This window comes from Acartia tonsa, chromosome 2 (genome assembly GCF_053477335.1).
Source record: "Acartia tonsa isolate MP-2025a chromosome 2, ASM5347733v1, whole genome shotgun sequence".
NCBI classification, from domain to species: domain Eukaryota; kingdom Metazoa; phylum Arthropoda; class Copepoda; order Calanoida; family Acartiidae; genus Acartia; species Acartia tonsa.
This window is the reverse complement of record NC_137261.1, coordinates 62,338,468-62,354,649: the sequence shown is the minus strand read 5'-3', so window position 1 is coordinate 62,354,649 and position 16,182 is coordinate 62,338,468. Positions and strand designations below refer to the sequence as shown.

The 16,182-nt window shown below is 31.0% G+C and overlaps 1 protein-coding gene across 1 annotated transcript; it reads right to left on the bottom strand.

The window, feature by feature from the left end:
- Positions 1-828: 828 nt before the first annotated feature.
- On the bottom strand, positions 829-8,028 carry LOC145312666 (uncharacterized). The gene is made up of 5 exons (XM_080151926.1): positions 7,954-8,028; positions 7,111-7,197; positions 5,155-5,238; positions 2,048-2,110; positions 829-935 (listed from the first exon to the last, which is right to left on the bottom strand). The coding sequence occupies exons 1-5, from the start codon at positions 7,991-7,993 to the stop codon at positions 829-831; spliced, it is 381 nt and encodes a 126-aa protein (XP_080008052.1). The 5' UTR covers positions 7,994-8,028.
- Between the last annotated feature and the right edge of the window lie 8,154 nt (positions 8,029-16,182).

Genomic DNA, 16,182 nt, shown 5'->3' with positions numbered 1-16,182 from the left:
CTTATATCTTTTCCATTCCACATTCAAAACAAAACTCACATATGCACGCAGCCAAAAATGCCGCGCTCTCTGATCCATCAGAGACGAACCAGAGATGCAAAAATGTCTTTACAACATAATTCACTAAACCTCAACATTATATCAGAAAAGATTTTTTGTCCTTTCTGAAAACAACTAAATGTTCAATACACCATCTATTGAGTATGTCATAAAAAAATTAAATGGAAAAATCATGAAACCTTTTAAAAATGTATAATGGTAATTTGAAGCATTGGGCTATAAGAAAATGTGAAAATCTACGAATCAATCTAGCACCCCAACCAATAGCAATACTTTTAAAACTTGATGAAAATATGTAGAATGTTGACTTCAATAATCCCTGAAAATTTCAGCTGTTTATCTTAAACAGGAGTTGGACAAAATCACAAAAACTTGAAAAACTGGTATTATCCTCATAGGAAAATTTTCTCTAAATTTGACAATTTTTATACCCCCCCCCCCCCCAGAAATAACAGCCCCCTGGCCTGCCTAGCCGCGGGCGCTTGGCCCCCTAGCCTGCCTAGCCGCGGGCGCTCGGCCCCCTAGCCATATAACCTAACCTAGCCTTACCTAACCCAGTCATTTAGTCGGGGGGGGGGGGGGGGGAATTATAAAATTGAAGAAAAAAAATTCCTAAGAGGATAACGCAGAAAAACTAGGAATTGATCTAGCACCCCAACCAATAAGCATATCCTAATAAACTTGATGGACATACATCATTCTACTTTGTATTATAGATAATACTGTTCACAAGGAAAAAAGATAAATGTATAGTAAGAACTGATGAAACTAAATAAACTTACATGGAAGTGGAAACTTATCAGATTCACCGTCTTGAAATGCTGTACAATTTGTGATGGTGGGGAGTTCTTCAACTTCACAGTGATTATCTAAGTCTATATATATATTAAATATATAGTTTCTAATAATAAGTTTATAGTTTGACTATCCTCCTTACAATGTATCTAATACAGCAATTTATTTTGTAAATAAATAGGATGACTATATTTCTGAAAGTTAAGCAAAACAAATCAGAAAATAAAACGAAAATTATTTAGAAATATTAAGTAAAATGTTTTTGATATTGCTCTCTCAATAAAAATTTACATTTTGATTATAGAAATGCTTCACATATTGAATCATACTTTGTTGTCCTAGGAATCATTATTTTAAGAATCAGATGAGAAGAATAACAATGAAAAAGTTAAAAAATAACATGTTTAAATTTTTCTGTTAATAGACTTAAAAAGCATTTGTAGGACTTATTTACTTATTCACTGGATAAAAATAGTATTATTAATTAAGTTCATGTTGTGTCATATGAATACCCCATGCATGGTAGCAATTCCATGTAATTCATTGTAATACTTTTCAAAGAATAAAGTACAAACTAATGTTTATACACAGTCCACTTCAAATTATATCCTTCTTGATGTAAATTTATATCATATGAGAATAATACCTCAATCCATTAATTACCCACTTTAAAGATTTTAATGACATAATAATATTGAAAATGCTACTATCCAATTAAAATTTATTTAAAAAAAAACAGCCACCATGGCTCAACATGTAGTGCATCCACTCGTTGTTAGGGAGGTGATATGTTTGAATCTTAAATAAACACCACATCAAAACCAAAGACATTAAAAATGGTTCCTACTGCTAATATGTCAGGTGTGCATCATTAATAGTTAGAGTAGGGGAAATGCCTTGGCCTAAAACATTACCATGCACAGTTAGGACATCTCTGAGTTGTGCAATCAAAGAGTTGGTTGTCTGATGGGTTTTACTTAACCTAATACCCCAGATGGACAGAAAAGGAAACATTTGGATCCCCTTGGTTATCTTTGGTTCTTGGACTATGGCATTTGAGTGTCATGGACAGCATCCCCGCCTGTATAAGGTAGTTGAAGATTTAGTAAAAGTTCCAAAGTATAAGAAAATATGTTTAAATAAATTTAGGGTCCAATGTCCCCTCCTTCCCTGGTAATAGTAAATGTTTTACCTGTGTTGCAGATGTTTATTGGTGCATCAGTAACAATCACACAAGATCCACTAAGGCTCACATCTAATTATCAAAAATAACATAATTAATTGTAAATAATGACAGGACATGTAAAGTTAAAAATGATTTTATTTCTACTATTGTCTAATGTATTTTTTAATGAAGATTTGGCATAAATGTACTAAAATATAAATAAACTTATAGAATTAATTCAGACAAAAAAGCACAGTATTTATCACTATCATTTTTCTTTCAAAATATAGATAAGCGGACATGCTCTAATTGTATAGTAACTTGTAACAAATGTGTAGGGAGAGTTTGACAATTGTATTAGTAAAAGATAGGGGTTACATTTTAATAAGATACAAATTTTTAAAGCAAAGCTTTCCTTTATTATTTTATTCAAGTATGTCTGTTCTCAGGTCTATAATGGTATAGTTCTTATTCTTTAAATATCAATATTTAAAATTTAGGCTAATAGGATAAAAAAAAAATACTAAAATATTTATTACATGAGATCAAATTGACAATATGTTTACAAATAAAATATTTTATTAATTATTACTATTGTTGTATATTGTAAATCATGATGATTATGGTCGGGTTCATAGAAGGTATGATCCATGTGATCCAGATTGAATGAAGGCATGTAAGCTATCCACTGTTACAAGGAAAGCTTGCCTGTAAAGCTGGTTCCAGAATAGATTAATTAATATTAATAGTAAAATGGTGATGTTGTTGTCAGGAGTGGTGGCTTGGTGGTGGCCCAAGCAGGACAAGGTGGGTTGGTTCAGGTATAGAAGTATTAAACTATAGTAGTCACGTATGATGTTAATATTAATATTTGTTTGTAAAAAAATTTAGTATGGGGTTCTCTATCTTTAACAAAAGTACAAAAATTTATATCGAATTTAACAGGTAATCCTTTTTTTTTTCAAGTTTAGAATTCCATTAGTTTCAAGATTTTTAAAATCATTAGGTAACTCGTTATAAACACGAGGAAAATTAAACAAAGTATTGCGCAGAGCATAAGTTCCACGTTGACTGTTTTGAATCCATGTGCCACAAAAAGAAATTGGGAGATTCTAATTTAAAATCAAGCATAAATTTGAATATATTATAATTGATAAGTTCAGCTAGAGGAAGAATTTTATTTTCTTTAAACAAGTGTGTTCATTGTATGAAGCTCCACTAATAATGCGTATGGCTTTTTTTTGAACAATTTTTAATGGTTTTAAATATTTTTCAGGTGCCATACCTAGAATATTACAGCAATATTCAAGGTGTGATTGGACGTGAGCATTAAAAACTAATTTCATGCAATCTTTGTTCAAAATGTTTTTAACCAAATTAAGACTATACAAGGATCTAGAAATTTTTCCATGAATATGTTTACAATGTTCTGATAAATTCAAGTTGCTATCAAGATAGACACCCAACATTCTAATTGATTTAGTATCTTTATTAGGTACCATTTGTACACGAGAAATTTTAGTTATGTTAGATTCTCCTGGTGCATTATTATTTATAAACAAAGGTAGATAAATATTGCTATCATGAACAGGAAGATCAGAAAGAATATTTCTGTTTGAACTAAAGATCATAAAATAAGATTTGTTAGGGTGTATAGAAAGCTTATTTGCTGTATACCAATTAGAGAGATTATCTAAGTCTTTGTTTGCCTTTGATAAATATAAATAATGTAAATATTTTGTCAAAACAATAAAAAATTCATTATATTTAAATCATGTTCATACTTTTTGTGTATTTTTACAAAAAAAACTTTAATTTTGTGTAGGTTATTTATACAGAACTCATTATGCAATATTTGAAATTAATAGGACTATACAAACAGGTTTAGAGTTATAGAATATTAACTGTTTCATCCTCAGTAAATGCTCCATATAGGGGTTAAAAGTTGTAGAAGTATATAAAAATAATGAAAAATAGGATTTAATGATGATAATGTAAGCCCCACAGCAACATTGCAGCTTTTATGTTGAAAGACTAATAAATAATAATATTATACTAAACAAATCTACAAAAATTTATCTTATTTAAGAGTTTAAATATAATTATGTAAAAATTATATTATTAGGAAACATTCAACAAATAATCTCCACCCTCCCCCCATTAATACTCTCTATCTAAGTCCCACTCTCTCACTCTTGTCGCTAGGTACAAAATATTACATTTTATCATATCTATCTATGTATCTATTGTATAATCAACAAATTATGTCTTGATTATAAAATTAGATAAATTATCAAGACAGCTACCTGTCCAAAATAACCCTTTCATCTGCTAGCAATTTTTTTGTTGAACTATTGTAGGGACCCTGCTGTGTTTATATTTCCAAAGCTGTAAACTGATTACAAAGTCCAAATACAAAATCGGGACAGTGTTTTATATATCTTATGCCCCCTCTATTCATTTACTTTAATGAATAATCTATTAGTCAATAATTAACTTTTACTCATATCACTAATTTTGCCAGATTTTGTAAATATTAATTTAAGTGAAAATAAAAAAAGTTTACATGAAAACTTTCCAGTTGAGAAGTCAATTACCCCTTCCCTCCCCCACCCCCTGAAAGAAAATTACCTTACTCCCCCTCCCCTGCAATATCCTGATTTAGAAACCCTTATTTAGTTTTAGACTCCCTTTTTTAATCTATTACAATAGAAGGTGGGAAGGGTATAGTATATTATATAGAAGCGTTTTTTAAGACAAAAATATTATCAAAAAATCCTCTAAATAAAGTTACTCTCTGACACAATTTATCCCAAGTAAAATGCTATCAAATAGTGTTTTAGGGGAACATTAACCACCCTTATTTGTTTTTAATTAAAAAAATTGGGGGACATTTTTTGTTTGGGGGTGAGGCTGAGGGTATCCCATCCTCACAGAAAATATTTCAAAACCACCCCAGGAACAAAAGTTTAATTCTATAAGAGTAGAACCCAATTAGTTGAGCAGTTACCAAGATCTTAAGCTTAAGACAAACAAACAGATGTTGAATCAGACATCATTCTACTTTGTTTTATAGATAAATATTAACAAAAACACATTTCTACTTAAAACTTGTTTAAATAAAGTATTGTTACATGATTCTATTCCATCACTAAATGGTTTACAGATGTCAGTCTGAAGTTTTCCATCCTCACACCACCAGACTTTCTGACAATCACCTTTTAAATACAAATTATAAATTATTTATTTGTTCAAATACTATATCATGAAAGATTAAGACCACCTTGTTGAAATTTTGAGTAATTATTCAGGTATATTGAGGGGTAGGACAACAAATGTAAAGTGATTCCCTATGATTATAAATAAACCAACCAATCAAAATTGAATTAAAATTAGGTAGTGTTTTTACAAAAATATGTGGACTAGTTTTATTTATAATCCAATGTCTCCTCCCTGAAAGATATTATAGTAAAATATTGTTAGATTGATAAAATGTCAGTCATGGCCACTATTTTAAATTCCATAAAATTGATACAAGTAAATAATGGCACTTGGAAAAAAAATCATGTCAATAATATGTCAGTCCTGGCCTTTAACCATTTTAATTAGATAATTTAATTTGCATCATGACAGAAAATGAATCTTAATTTGACATAGCACAAAAATAAAACCTCTTTGTAGTATTAGCTTTTTCCTACCCTTGGAATAATATGGTTCTCCTTGAAAATAAAGCTTTGTATAGTTCATTAAAAGAAAAAAAAAACATTTTTTGGGAAGGTCCCCCTTATTATTTATGATTTTCTTTTTAAAGCTAAAATAAAAAATGAATGCTCAAAAACCACTCCTCACCCCCACCATCTTCCCTTAATTGCTCCTAGAAGCCTCTAGTGGTGTGCCTCTAGTAATGCATAAAATGATTTTTTATAAACTGGGTGTAAAAGACAAAGACATTGCATTTTCCAGTTTATGAGACAACCAAGAAAGACAAAGAATAAACTTATTTAGCTTTTTATTTTCATGAATATAAACAATGTTTATGAAAGTAATGTTTCATAATCAAAAGTGTTTCATTGATCCAAAGAAGCTTTACTGTAAGTCATATTGGTCTGTAGTTTAAAAACTATTTTTACACACAAAGGCATACAGTCCAACAGACAAACTAATATCAAGCCATCCTTTCTCCTTTATATTATAATATTTAGAGGGTGTTTCAAATAAAACTGCGTTTTCTGGTTTTGGGAAACAACCAGTAGGAGTATGAAAAAAATAATCATATATTCTTATTCTCTATAGAAATATGGATTAATTTTATTAAAGGTGTTTTTTAATATCTCTTAAAACAATAGCGCTTTTTAGAGCTTAAAGAATTCAAAAAATATGTGTGTTGCTTTATTCTTGTAGAATTTAGGGCTATAACATTCAACTAAATTCTTTTTTTTTACTTGAAAACCACAATATAGCATGCTCAACGAAATATTCTAATAATTACATTTAAAATTTAATTTAAAATGCTTATTCTTGCTTTAATTATGATTCAATTTGCTAGTATTATTAAACCCATGTTCGTTCCTCCCTCCTCCCCCTTTAATCTCCTAATCCCCTTTGATTGATGTATGACATATTAACTCACATAACAAGTAATTAAAGAAAAAGCCTTTTTAGCGAAATTTTGAATCAAGATAACTTGCTTATTTTTAAAGATATTAAAATGAAATAAAAAGTTACTTGCAAAAAATCTAAAAGGGGGACATTGATTTAACCTTTTATTTCTTTAATATTGTACTTTACAACCTATATGTTGCTAAATAAATGAGTTATTTGATTATAATTGTTATCACAGTTTTAGCATCAGGCATTTTTACCCTACATGTACCTATCAGTACAGCCGCATTTTTAGAGATATCAAAAAACACCTTAAGTAAATGTTATATACATTTTAACAGAGAATATGGACCTATAATTATTTTTTTCATTCTCTTTCTGGTTGATTCCAAAAACGGAAAACGCAGTTTATTTTGAAACACATTGTATATTTGAATATATCTTAGCAATTTAGTTTACAACTTTTATAATTAATTCATAACTCTTACATGGCCATCTGTTATAGATATGATGCCCTCCAATGTCCACAACATCTTGACAATCAGCATCCGTAGGAGCTTGGCAATACTCTGAACCTGAATTGTAAAAATTATAATCATATCTAAAGATTCAAAGATTTTATATTCTAAAGAACATAATTGTATCTGTGCTTTATTTTAATATCTTTCTGCAAGGACTTCCAATTAAGTAATGAGGATTGCTACTCTTGCCCCTCTAAAAAACAACTTAGTTTTAACAAGTCAGATATTTTTTTTACATTAATCTGAGGGGTTTAACCTCCACCCCCAATATTGTTTTACAAAACCCCTTGTTTATGTAAATTTGCTTCTCATATGCAATGGAAAAAAATAAAAAGCTGGTAAATTTATTTAAGAAATGCTTAAATTAAAAGTAGATACTTTTTCATATAACTTTAATTTCCTTATTGATCAATGAAATTATTCATTTAAAATTTAGTATCTGAGGTGTATTTTTTTTGTGTGTGAAATTTATCATGTTATGAAATTATGCTGAATGAAAATTATTATTCTGCAACACTAACACTAGACCTAGAAAATCTTATCTGCTACTATGTTTTTTTTTTCACAAATATGAAATAGTTTCTCATGACAATGGAATAATCACTAATTGAAAATAAAATTTTAGAAAACATTCTCTGAAAAAATCTTTAAAAATTAGAGAAAGAAACATTTCATAAAACATGAAAAATTTCATCAGATTTTTTTTTATAACTAAAAAATATTTAGAAGTTGGTAGTAGAGGTGTTGCCATCCCCCCCCCCCCCCTAGTCAAACAAAAGCCCTTGGGCTAATAAAGGTTAAGACTTTTACCTGTTACAAAACTAATTAACAGGAATAGTAGGAAAACCATCTTGAATGGCTAAATAACTACTAACTAGAATTTTCTTAAATATTTTCTTTATCTCTTGTGCATGCTGTTTGTTATAATTATTTTATAACTTATCAAGGACGATAAATTATGTTAATACACTTATGTAAATACTAATAATCTTAAAAGTAAAGTTTAACAGATATAAATCTCAACCATAAAATTTAGAATTAGTAACTACTGTTGCTTCATAATAAAATATATTCCAAAGAAAAATCTTCATTATCAATGGCCTTTCTTAGTGAAGCAAATCTAGCTTAATCATATAAACATAAACATAAAGATGAACCATTTAGCATTTTAAAGAAATAAGATGTTAATAAATTATTAATATAAAAAATTATTAACAAAAAAGATAAAATAAACTTTATCAAAGGGAAAAGGAATAGACTTACATCTAAAACATAAAAATGATATTGGAGAAGTTGGGACAGATCTTAAATGTTAAAAACCTTTCAAAATAATCATTGTTTAAACAAATTGTATGGAAATTTCTGAAGAATTTAACAAGAACAATATCTTTCCATAAGTTTAATTCTAAAAATTGCAGACAAAGGGACAAAATAAAAAGAAAGTTTTTGGTCAGGGGATATAAGTTAAAACACCTATCTTCCAAAGCAGCCGAGTAAAAATCCATTAAAATTGAATTCTCTAAAATTGCATGTATATCACAAGCAACATATAAATAAATCTATTTTTGATGGTTAATTTTGTATGGTAGGGCCCTGTAAGCTGAAAGCCTATAAATATGTTTTTGAAAAACTAAAATTAAAAACTGGTTCTTTTGTAAAACAAATTGTTTCCATTAACAATAATTATAGTCAACTATCCTAAATAGCAGCCAAGAAAATCTTACTCTTATTTTTGATACACTTAGACATACAGATATTTATGTAATAGAGTAGCTTCATAGCCAGGTAGAATAGGTTAAATTAACGTAAGCATAAGATAAGATAATTCTTGGAAACTAGAGTTATAAATTATCAGAGTATTTTTCATATTTTCATGTATATTGTAGCGCAGCCACTTCATAAATAGGAATTTTCCCAAAAGTTTTGAAGCCAACAAATGTGAGAACGAGTTTATAAAGCTATGGGAACCATTGCAATTGTTTTGTTTTATGTCTACAAGGATTTTATCAATGAATTAGAGAATGTATTCAAATGGGTTAATTTTAAGGATTAATCGAGCTGAGGGCGGCTGTAAAGTCTGTTTTAAGTGTCTTATCTATCCCGCAAAAATTAAATTGAATTAAATATGGATACATTGACCCTTAAACAAAAGATGTTTGTGTCTTGTTAATTGTAGGACCCATATGGCTCTCCTTTACAGTTAAGCTTCTTTAAGGTTAAACTTTTCACAATTTTATTTTTTATTTCATCAACTCAAATGTTTACACACCTTCTCTACCAGTTTTACAGTTTGCCACCCAACAATTTTGACAACCCCTTTAAACTAAAGTCTAGGGGGTGGGGGGTATAACATGTAATAATATTAAAAGGTTATGGGGGTGGATACACCCCCCTAAATGGCGGTGACACTCTCCTTCCCTGGCTAATTTTAGAAAAGCTTCGCTTTTAAAAAGACATTTCTCTTGAAACACCTGTAGTATCAGCGAAGGAGAGCTAGAGAGCGCTATAGAGAGAAGGGGAGCTAATAAGCGCCAGATAGAGAGAGAGAGAGAGTGTGTTTGTGTGAGGGAGAGAGAATGAGAGAGAGAGAGAGAGAGAGAGAGTGTGTTTGTGTGAGGGAGAGAGAATGAGAGAGAGAGAGAGAGAGAGAGAGAAAGAGTGATATATAGAGAAAAGAGATAACAGAAAATCGAGAGATTTTAGGCTTCACATTTTTCTATCTTATGTATAATTTCAGTAAAATTAAGAATAAAAGCAACCAAAGAAGCGAAGTCAAATATATCAAACAATACAATGGAACAAACAATCATTTACATTTATTAGAAACTATATAAAACTCATGTTACATTCGGACTGAAAAAAACCCAATTATTTTTACAATAAATATTTTGGCATTCTAATAAGGATTTTTGTGTAGTTGCCACGGTTTTTTCAGATTGTTAGTAAGTGGTAATTTTACAAATATGTTAGATTTAATAGGACTATTCTACCAAACCCAAATCAACAATCAATTATGGAAGCTGAAGGGAGAAGCTTTATTTTTAAACAAAGAAGATAACATCTCCCAAAAGTGGGGCGGCGTATTCTTTTTAAGTGCCTATTGACAGAGAGACTTTGGGGACTTATGATTGGTTGGTTTATTAAGTTAAGTGTCTATACATTTCAACTACTAATAGTTATCTACAGAATGGGTAATTTTGTGTATTAACATTGGGGATGTGCATCAATTTATCAGCCATTGTCTTAGCACCTTTAAATTAATATGCCGATTTTTAACTTTTTTTGATTTTTGGAATAATTATTCCTAGGTTTATAAGGTACAATTTTTTAAACAATGCATCTTGATAACAAAATCCTAAAAATGTAAATACATCCTTTTTCTGTATCCTGCAATTATGCAACAAATTTATGTACAAGTTTTTATTAAGTTTAAACACTCTACAAGAGCTATTTTTAAATTTTCCTTCTGATTTTAAAGCTTCGCTTTTATGGATGTTGACATCCTTGTTTTGATATTAAATGACCTTCCCTGCATATTTAATGTACAATTTTTCTTTTCTTATCTTCGTGTTTTGTAACATAGTTCACGTCTTTTTGCCGGATGCATAATTTCATCAATGTTTTGTTTTATCCTCAACAGTAGAGGCTTCGCCCGTATAGGCCTCTAGGAACATTAAAAAAAGGTATGTGGAAGGGGGTGGGTAAGTTGAGATAGTACAGATGTAAATACAGATAACTACTTCCTCCTCCCCTTTTTCGATGACCTTTTTTGTCTGCTAGCAATTTGTTTTCTGCTTCTTGGCTGTGTTGATATTCCCGTTACGCTTGGTTGATTTTCAAAGACCCAATTGAGAGTTATTATACAGTTATTTAACCCTTTCTCTCTCTAATATTTTACTCTAATGTTGAGATTTATTTCCTTGCTTTCAAGTAGATTTTTTCTTTGGAGGGGGGGAGGGGTAATTTTCTTATATCATGAAATTTAAGGTGTCATCCCCAAAAATAGCTAAAAACCATCCTAGGATTAGTAAGAAGCTTTAATCTAAAACAGAGCCATAACAAAATCGAAGTTTTCAATTCAAACAAACAAATAGTCACCCTATTATTTTTATACAGACTTCAACGTAACCTTCATCTCTGAATCACACACCAAATAGCCTAAAACCTGCTTATGACAATACCCACAATTCCCTAAACAGCATGGAGTCATTGATCCAGCAGTTTACAAGACTTTACTGGACATACACTCTAAAAGTTCAATTAATATTTTAATGTCAAAATCTCAGTGTTTTGTATATTTTAATGAAACTGTACAAAAACGGACTCTGAATTTACCTATCATCAATAAACTATTTGTGTAAAAAAGTCCAATATGCTGCATGCATAAAACTTGAACTTTAACGTGACCAGTTATTTGTAAATAAATAATATTAATTAATTATAAAACGTAAATGAATAAGCCAGGTTATGTAAAGATAACAAGAAATGTTTTAAACATTAATTGATATTTTATTATATGGATGTCGCACCAGATTTTCATATACTCTGATAAAGAAATGCTCATCTTGCAGCTGGCTAAAATAATATTACCCACCATCAACCCCTTTACCCCATACCCTCTCCTCCTACTAGAAAAAACGAACTGACCAATAAATGAGGTCCATATTAGCAAGCTAAATTGACGACAAATTTACCTAGTGGCTTCGCTCATATAGGCCTCTAGGAACACTTTAAAGAGGGTATGAGGAGGGGGGGTGGATAAGTTGAGATAACAAATCTATAGTATAGGTGTATGTACAGATAACTACTTCCCTCCCTTTTTTCAATGACCTTTTTTGTCTGCTAGCATATTCTGCTTCTTAACTGTGTTGATATTCTCGTTACCATTGCATTGGTTGATTTTAAGAAACATTTGAGATCAACCAATGCAAGTCGGCACAAGGTCATTGCAATAGGGAAATACAGTTATTTAACCCTTTCTCTCTCTACAAGTGTTTTATTCTAATGTTAATATTGATTCGCTTGCTTTCAAGTATATGATTTTTTTAGGGGGGGGGGGTTATTTTCTCATATCACTCTCATGAAATCGATGGTATCCTCCCCAAACATAGTTAAAAACCATCCTGGGATCTATAAGAAGCTTCACTGTAAAACAGAGCAATATCAGAATAGAAGTTTTTAATGCAGACAAACAAATAGTCACCCTAATACTTTTATAAAGATATCAACATAAACCCCATCCCTCAGTCACACACGAAAAGCCTAAAACCTACTTATGACATACACTCTAAGAGTCAAAATATCTGTGTTTTGTACATTTTACTGAAACTGTACAAAAGTGGACTCTGAATTTACCCGTCTCCAACAAATTATTAGTGTGAAAAAGGCCACATTATTACAATAAATATCTATAATACAAAGCAGAACAATGTCTGTCTGTCTGTCTGAAGCTTAAGATCTTTTATAATCGCTGAACCAATCAGGTTCTACTCTTTAGAAATTTTGTATTTAGAAAACAAATTAGAGGCTTGGGGGGGGGGCTATAAGCAACTAGTCCTGTTATATAAAATAGTAAACTTTTTTTGTCTAAAGCAAAGGATCTCCCTAACCGCTGAACCTATACGGTACCCCTTCACAGTGTAGCTTGTCTAAAGTCATTGGAAGGTTTATAACTACTTTGGGGGAGGAGAGTACCAACCCCCTCGAAAGAAAAAAATGACCTACTATATTTTTTTTGCTTAAATTTAATTGAAAATTAGTGAATGTCAACCCGCACTCCCCATTCAAGTGCCCCTAGAGTCCTCAAGGGGCCTAGCAACTAATCTATAATACAAAGTAGTACGATGTCTGTCTGTCTGTCTGAAGCTTAAGATCTAAGTAACCACTAAACTGATTGGGCTCTACTCTTCAGGGAATATACCTACTGGTCCTGGGATGGTTTTAAGCTATTTTATTGGGGGGTGGGACACCCCAAACCCTCCCAAAAAAAATGAAAAATACCCCCCCCAATTTTTTTTTTTACTTTAAAAAAAATCTAAATAACACAAAAATAGGTTGATTAAACCTCTTGGGGCAAAGCCCCTAGAGGCTAGGGGCGAAGCCGGCTAGTTTAGGTATAAAACGTAATTAGAAATTTTGATGAATAAGCAAGGTTATGCAAAGATAACAAAAAAATGCTACGTGTATAAAACTTGAACTTTAATGTGTCCAAGTTTATCTAAAATACAAAGTAGAACGATGTCTGTCTGTCTGTCCGTTTGTCCATCTGTCTGTCTGTCTGATTCTTAAGATCTCAGTAACCACTAAAACGATTGGGCTCTACTCTTCAGGGCATAAACCTACTGGTCCTGTGAAGGTTTTTAGCTATTTTATTGGGGGGTGGGACACCCCAAACCCTCCCAAAGAAATGAAAAATACCCCCTTTTTTTACATTTTAAAAAAAATCTAAAAAACACAAAAATAGGTTGATTAAACCTCTTGGGGCAAAGCCCCTAGAGGCTAGGGGCAAAGTTTAGTTTAGTTATAAAACGTAATTAGAAATTCTAAGCAAGGTTATGCAAAGATAACAACAAATAAATGCTTGAACTTTAATGTGACCACGTGTATCTATAATACAAAGTAGAATGATGTCTGTCTGTCTGTCCTTCTGTCCGTTTGTACATCTGTCCATCTGTCTGTCTGTCTGTCTGAATCTTAAGATCTCAGTAACCACTAAAACGATTGGGCTCTACTCTTCAGGGAATATGCCTACTGGTCCTGTGATGGTTTTAAGCTATTTTCTTTTTTCTCCCTCTCACCTTAATTTCTCCTAGGGGCGTAGCCGCTAGTTTGTAATAAATAATATTTATAAGTTATAAAACGTAGTTAGAAATCCAAAAATGAATAATCCAGTGTATATAAAGATAACAAGAAAATATAGCTACGTGTCTAAAACATAAATTAATATATTATTATATGGAAGTCGCACCAAATTTTTATGTACTTTGATAAAACAATGCTCTCAGCTGGCAAAATAATAATACAATACCCCCCATCAACCCTCCTTTACCACATCCCCACCCCCTACTGGATGAGCGAACTGACTAATGAATGAAATCCATACCAGCAAGCTAAATTGACGATAAATTTACCCCTGTCAATATATCCATGTATATTATATATCCAATTAAACATGAATTAAAAATGGAATGGAAATTTCCTTAGAAAAAGTATTCTGTTAAAATGTTTACTTATACTATAAAGATAACAGAACTAAAAGTGTATAGTTTAATGTCATTTTAATTCTCAAACAAACATCCTTTTAAATAAAGTATTTTTATTTCATTTCTGTAGCTTAAAATTTTAAAGGATAATGAACTGATTGAGTTCTTTATTTTAAGGAAACTTCAAATATGTCAAATAAGTCAAATCTAATCCTTATAATAAATTAGCAGGATGTTTGTCTGTCTCTTTGTTTGTTTATGTTTGTACTGAAGGATCTCGCTAACAGCTATAATGATATGGTTTACAGGGTAGCTTTCCATAGGTCCTGGAAAGGTTTATAAATATTTTGAGGGAGAGTACCACCATCCTCCCAAGAGATCGCCCTTAGTAAGAAATTAACCCTATCCCAATTTTTTTCTTTATTTTTCTTTTCAAATCTAAAATAAAAAATGGAGATATCGTATTCACCCCTCCTCCCCTTTTCTCAATTGCCCTCAAGAGGCCTCTAGGGGCGTAGCTGCTGGAATAAACCTATATAATATTAAGGCCTATTCCATTATGGCTACCAAACCGATTAATATCTGCTTGATTAGAACCGATTCTAGGCCATACTGAAAAATCATGTATCAAATCGAACTATACACAGTTTTCTACGAATATTGAAATAAAAATCATAATATTGAAACCAGTTTTGATATCCCAGGCCTTCCTCCAACGTAGGTAAAACAATACTGGTTTTAATCTTATAACTTAATATCAGCAGACAGCTGTCTATAATAAGATATGATAAATAATTAACTATTAATGCAAGCTTTAAAATGTAGGGAGGGAGGGGACATTGGACTGTTTATTACACTAGTCCCCCCCAACGTCTTAAAATAACATTGTCCTATTCGTTGGCTTAACAACCTTGGGGACGAATTTTAATTGGTTGATTCATTTAGTTGAGTGTCCAAACGTTTCCACCAATAAGTGTAATCTACAATAGGGAAAATTTTGTGTATCATTATTTGGGATAAAATTATCGGCCATTGTCTTATTCCTTTAGATTCCTGTTTAAAATGTCACTAATCTTAACATTTATTGATTAACTAAAATAAATCTAAATGGGTATTTTAGATTTAAAGAAAATGATAACAAAAAATAAAGTAATAAAAGAAAACGAAATGAAAAAAAAAGTCCCTTCTTCTTGTTAACAAGACCAAAAAGATTATAGATGCGAAGATTAATACAAATTATCAAAATAAAACTATGAGGAAGAGAAAGATCATGGTAAAAAATATTGTCAAAAACTTTATATTAAAAACAGCCTAGTGAATGTTGGTATTATGCAGGGAGAGAGTGGACAATGGGCTGTATATTAAAAACTTAAATTAGTCCCAAAAGTTTTATATTGATTTTCTTATTCGTTGACTTAACAACTTTGGAGACTTTTATCGGATTTTGATTGGTTGATTCATCAAGTTGAGTGTCTAAACGATTCTACCTCAAATTGTAATCTACAGAAGGGGTAATTTTGTGTATCATCATTGGTGATGTACATCAATTTATCGGCCATTGTCTTATCCCTTTATCACTGTGTAATTATGTCAGCTGCAACCACTTTTTATTTAAGCCATATATTGTGGACATAAACTTTTGAAATAATATGTCGTTATACTGCCGTTATAGTTCTGACAGAGGCAGAGAGAGAGAGAGAGAGAGAGAGAGAGAGAATATATGATTTTAGTATGATACTAAAGACGTATCTTAGTTATAGTGTAGCTATAGGTATCTAGTATAGTACAGCTATGAGGGATCTTAAGGGATAAGACAATGGATGATAGATTATTATAA

Bases quoted from the DNA above. Each gene is read 5' to 3' on its own strand.
- LOC145312666 (XM_080151926.1), bottom strand. From the start codon at position 7,993: ATGGTTTTCCTACTATTCCTGTTAATTAGTTTTGTAACAG. The intron at 2,111-5,154 runs GTAACAATACTT...TTTGATAATTAG, and splicing joins TAGTGATGGAATAGAATCAT to ATGTGAGCCTTAGTGGATCT. The intron at 936-2,047 runs GTAAAACATTTA...ATATATATATAG, and splicing joins AATAAACATCTGCAACACAG to ACTTAGATAATCACTGTGAA.